The 4,822-nt window shown below is 36.1% G+C and overlaps 1 protein-coding gene across 1 annotated transcript; it reads left to right on the plus strand.

The window, feature by feature from the left end:
• The first annotated feature begins 1,138 nt into the window (after nt 1-1,138).
• On the plus strand, nt 1,139-4,021 carry LOC131625927 (dnaJ protein homolog). Its single transcript, XM_058896761.1, has 6 exons — nt 1,139-1,439; nt 2,078-2,228; nt 2,325-2,475; nt 2,676-2,952; nt 3,048-3,246; nt 3,477-4,021. The coding sequence occupies exons 1-6, from the start codon at nt 1,290-1,292 to the stop codon at nt 3,800-3,802; spliced, it is 1,254 nt and encodes a 417-aa protein (XP_058752744.1). The 5' UTR covers nt 1,139-1,289; the 3' UTR covers nt 3,803-4,021.
• Nucleotides 4,022-4,822: the final 801 nt, after the last annotated feature.

The raw sequence follows: 4,822 nt of genomic DNA on the forward strand, positions 1-4,822 counted from the left end.
ATACCAAACAATCACACAAACACAACCATGCCTCGCCGGACAACCATTAGGCCAGATGGATGTCACCGGACAACAGAGTTGCCGCCCCGAAGATCAACATGGCGTGCCGAACCTGAACCGGAGTATCGCAGAAGGAACGGACATGTCATATTCTCCGCCGTCAAACCTCCCATGCCGGTTATGTTTTGGAATATCTCTTCCGTCGAGCAGCTCAAGAGGACTCTCCTGAGATTTTTAGAGGGGGAGTACGAGGCCGGCGAACAGATAAGAAGCATCAAGAGGCTTAAAACAAGGGCTGATGATGTGACTGGAGCAACGATAACTTTCTGGGATAACGTGGAATACGACATTGATGTCATTCAAATGATGCATGGACCTAATGACATTGTTTTAACCGTGGTGATTTCTTAGATGTTTTACTTTATCTTTTTCTGTTGGTTATTTTCTATGTACCTTTTAATTAATGAATGAACTACTTTTTTCCGTGGACGCTCGAGTTAGCTGATTCACTGATTTTATCTGTTGCAATTTAATATATATATTTTTTTAATACTTTAAAATAAAAACAATTTTATTAATAAATAAAAAAAACAAAATATAATTTATTTATTTATGTTAAAAACAATTTTATTAATAAATAAAAAAATTTTTAAAAAAAATAGTATATAAACAATTAAAAAAAAAAACAAAAAAAAAATATATATGTACATAGGCGCCATCCTAGGTGGCTAAAAATGAAAAAATGTACATTGATGCCACCCTGGGTGGCGCATAGGTTAGGGAGTTTTGGTCATTGGCGCCACCTGAGGTGGCTCCTATGTGGAGATCACCTCTGAAACCTGGTCATACAGGTAATTTTTCCGAAAATATGGTTTTTGGTGTAAATAAATTATTAAATATGGTTATTTGGATTTTTTTTTCCCAATTTTCCACGATGTCTTCGTCCCTCTTGCCAAGAAGGATCCATAACAAATATTCCACATTAACCCAAATTTAAAAATCCAACGGTCCACACGTTTTTCTCCTCACCTAAACTCGGAACCAAATTCGTACTCTACTTCCACTCTTCTAGACCCTTCTTCTCTGGGACCCTAACAACCACACAATCACAACCGTCCATTAAATCCAACCAAATCCAATATAACAAATTGGCGTAACCAATTTGTTTCTCCTCTTTCTAGTTTATTCCGATCTAGAACTCTCCTTGTTACTCCTTTTCTTCTTCATCCTCTCGTTGATCGCTTCTTCCGACGTAGGTTTCGATCTGTATTAGGTTTTCGAGTAGAACGATGTTTGGGAGAGCACCGAAGAAAAGTGACAGTACGAGGTACTATGAAATCCTGGGTGTTTCTAAGAACGCTTCTCAGGATGATTTGAAAAAAGCTTACAAGAAAGCTGCCATTAAGAATCATCCTGATAAAGGTGGTGATCCCGAGAAGGTTAGGGTTCCTCATCTTTTTGAATTTTTTTGATTTTGAAGCTTAATTTATTTTCTTGAGGTTGATTTGATTTATTGTCTTGTGTATGGATGATTAATTGGTTATCTCTTTGATTAATTTTGAATTATTTGATTTGATTTTGGATTTCTATTACATTTAGGGTTAGGTTTTCTTGAAGTTTCAGGTGTGCCGTTGTTTGAGTTTGGATGTAGCAATAATTGATTTTGATTCAATTGACTTTAGCGTATGTTTGGTTCTGCGGTGAAAAAAATTGATTGAGTGAATTGATTATGAAAAATTGATTCGGGTTAAAAGTGTGAGTTGAATATGATTTATGTTTAGAAAACTTTATCTTAAATTGAGTTAAACAATAAATTTCAATGTAAAATTATCGCAGAAACTCATAAGCAACAATTTTTAGAGTAGAATTAATTCTGAAGGTAGAATCAATTTTACTTTAGAAGAACCAAACAACTCAAAATTATTCCAAAATCAATTTTACTTCCAAAGAAGAATTGCTTTTGATTGCATTTTATGTGTCAAATTTCTCTCTTTAAGTTTGTGCAATTGTTTTAAGGTGAGGCTTTAGGTGTTTTTATTGAGTTGATTTACTGAATTTTTTATTTTGTGGGGTGTAGTTCAAGGAGCTAGCACAAGCTTATGATGTTCTGAGTGATCCTGAGAAGCGTGAGATATATGATACATACGGTGAAGATGCTCTTAAGGAAGGAATGGGAGGTGGCGGCGGCGGCGGCCATGATCCATTTGACATCTTCTCGTCTTTCTTTGGTGAGAATTCTGGTTTTGTGGTATTTGGTTTGGTCTTTCCTTCACCAATTGTTGTATGGTTTGGTTAACTTAAAGGAGTTATGGTTTGTTGAACAGGTGGTGGCGGTGGTGGTAGTAGCCGAGGACGGAGGCAGAGACGTGGAGAAGATGTTGTTCACCCTCTCAAGGTCTCTCTGGAGGATCTTTATCTCGGAACATCTAAGAAGCTTTCTCTCTCGAGGAATGTCTTGTGCTCAAAGTGCAGTGGGTAGGTATCATAACAGTTTTGGTTCTGATTAGTTTTTAGAGGAAAATTTCTTTTTATCGATAATCTTATTATGCCGTGTTTTAAACTCAATTAAAACATAGATTTAGCTTATTCAGACATAAGCTAGTCATTTTGTTTGCGTAAATGTTGCTCAACGTCACTTGCTACTTACATTAGTTGTTATTCGAAATAATTTACAGCAAAGGTTCTAAATCTGGGGCTTCCCTGAAATGTGCTGGTTGTCAAGGAACTGGTATGAAGGTTTCAATTAGGCAACTCGGTCCATCAATGATTCAGCAAATGCAGCATCCCTGCAATGAATGTAAGGGTACTGGTGAGACTATCAATGATAAAGATCGCTGCCCACAATGTAAGGGAGAGAAGGTTGTACAAGAAAAGAAAGTACTTGAAGTTCATGTGGAGAAAGGAATGCAGAACAGCCAGAAGATTACATTCCCTGGGGAAGCTGATGAAGCAGTACGTTGAGAATTTTAGTGATGTTTGCATTGGAGTTTAATTAATTATGTGGAGTTTATACTGACGTTGAGTTTTTTTTTTTTGGTGTTGTGCAGCCAGACACAGTTACTGGGGATATTGTATTTGTGCTTCAGCAGAAAGAACATCCCAAGTTCAAAAGAAAGAATGAAGACCTTTTTGTAGAGCATACATTGTCTCTTACTGAGGCTTTATGTGGTTTCCAATTTGTGCTTACTCACTTGGATGGTCGTCAACTCCTTATCAAATCAAACCCTGGGGAAGTTGTCAAGCCTGGTATGTAATGATTCTATGTATAGCATAGACATTTCAGATTTCAGGTGTTTCTTGTGTTTGACACGTGTTAGTGTTGGCCAATTATCAAATTAACACGTGTTAGTGTTGGCCAATTATCAAATTAACATGTCTTATGCTAGTATTCATGTTTGAGTCGTGTTTTGTTGGTTTTATTAGAATGGCAATTTCATGCTTTGCTAAAAAATTAGTATTTGTTGCTGGTTATGCAGATTCATACAAGGCTATTAACGACGAGGGAATGCCGATGTACCAGAGACCCCCCTTTATGAAGGGCAAGCTTTACATTCACTTCACCGTGGAGTTCCCCGAGACTCTAAGTCCTGATCAGGTGAAGGTTTTGGAGACTGTTTTTCCAGCTAAACCTTCGTCACAGTTGACAGACATGGAGCTCGATGAGTGTGAGGAAACTACACTTCATGATGTCAATATGGAAGAGGAGACAAGGAGGAAGCAGCAGCAACAACAACAGGAGGCATATGATGAAGATGATGATATGCCTGGTGGGGCACAGAGGGTACAGTGCGCTCAGCAGTAGAATCAGGAACAATGATGGTGATGATAATTATATGTTACTCTTTTTTTTAACCGTAGCGTGGACAGAACTTATGCAGTGTTTGGTTCAATGGTTTTGAGAATGTGAACACCTTACTGCTTTCGATTTATTGTCGATGGGATAAATTCCATTTTGACATCATAAACACTTTGTGTATGGTTTGTTATTTTTGAAATATCTATTATATCTTGGCTATTGCTATGTTCTAGCCCATTATTGCACTATGGCTGAGAAAAAAAAGCTTGAAAAGTTTGGACAAATGAAGAAAACTGAATGTTCATAGCATATTTTTGTATGCCTAACTTGAGAGTTTTGTTTTTAGATCCCAACTTTAAAAGTTAATATTTACCTTTGATATTTGAAGCAATGTTTAAAAATGGGACCAACGGTTGAACCATAGTTTAGTAATAAATAGGTTAAAATTATAGTTTTTTTTTTTCAAGTTTATTGGTCTAGTTGTTAACAAGTAAAAAGAAATATTCCCAAAAGCCAAAGGCTAGGATGTACTAATAGAGTACTATTTCTATTACTCGACTATTTACATTACACTATGCAAATGTCAAGTCTAGTGTTTGCATAATTATCTTAGTGACCAATAATTTGATTATACAAGTTGCGCGGCCATAAATTCATCACTTAATCACTTGTGTCCTTTTCCAATTATGTACTTATTTCCTTGAGAGTAATTGCATGGTTGTAATTGCTGAGCTTAAATTTTTAAGGATACCTTTTGCATGGTTTTTCTTGTTCGAGAAAAGCAATTGGTGCATATGTCTCGTTGAATTCAATTCCATGCTTTTGGAGAAATTTCTGTGCGATTAGCTTTGCATTGTATTTGACTATCTTAACATTTGGTTTAAGATTTAGCTTATAGACTTACTTTAGATCCATTACTCTCCTGCTTGAGTAATTAACTATTTTCTTAGTACGAATCTTCTCAATTTTTTAATTTCCTTTAGTTTCTCCTTTAGAGTGTGTTTGAATGAGGCAATTAAGAATTTT

This window comes from Vicia villosa, unplaced genomic scaffold (assembly GCF_029867415.1).
Source record: "Vicia villosa cultivar HV-30 ecotype Madison, WI unplaced genomic scaffold, Vvil1.0 ctg.000251F_1_1, whole genome shotgun sequence".
Taxonomy (NCBI): domain Eukaryota; kingdom Viridiplantae; phylum Streptophyta; class Magnoliopsida; order Fabales; family Fabaceae; genus Vicia; species Vicia villosa.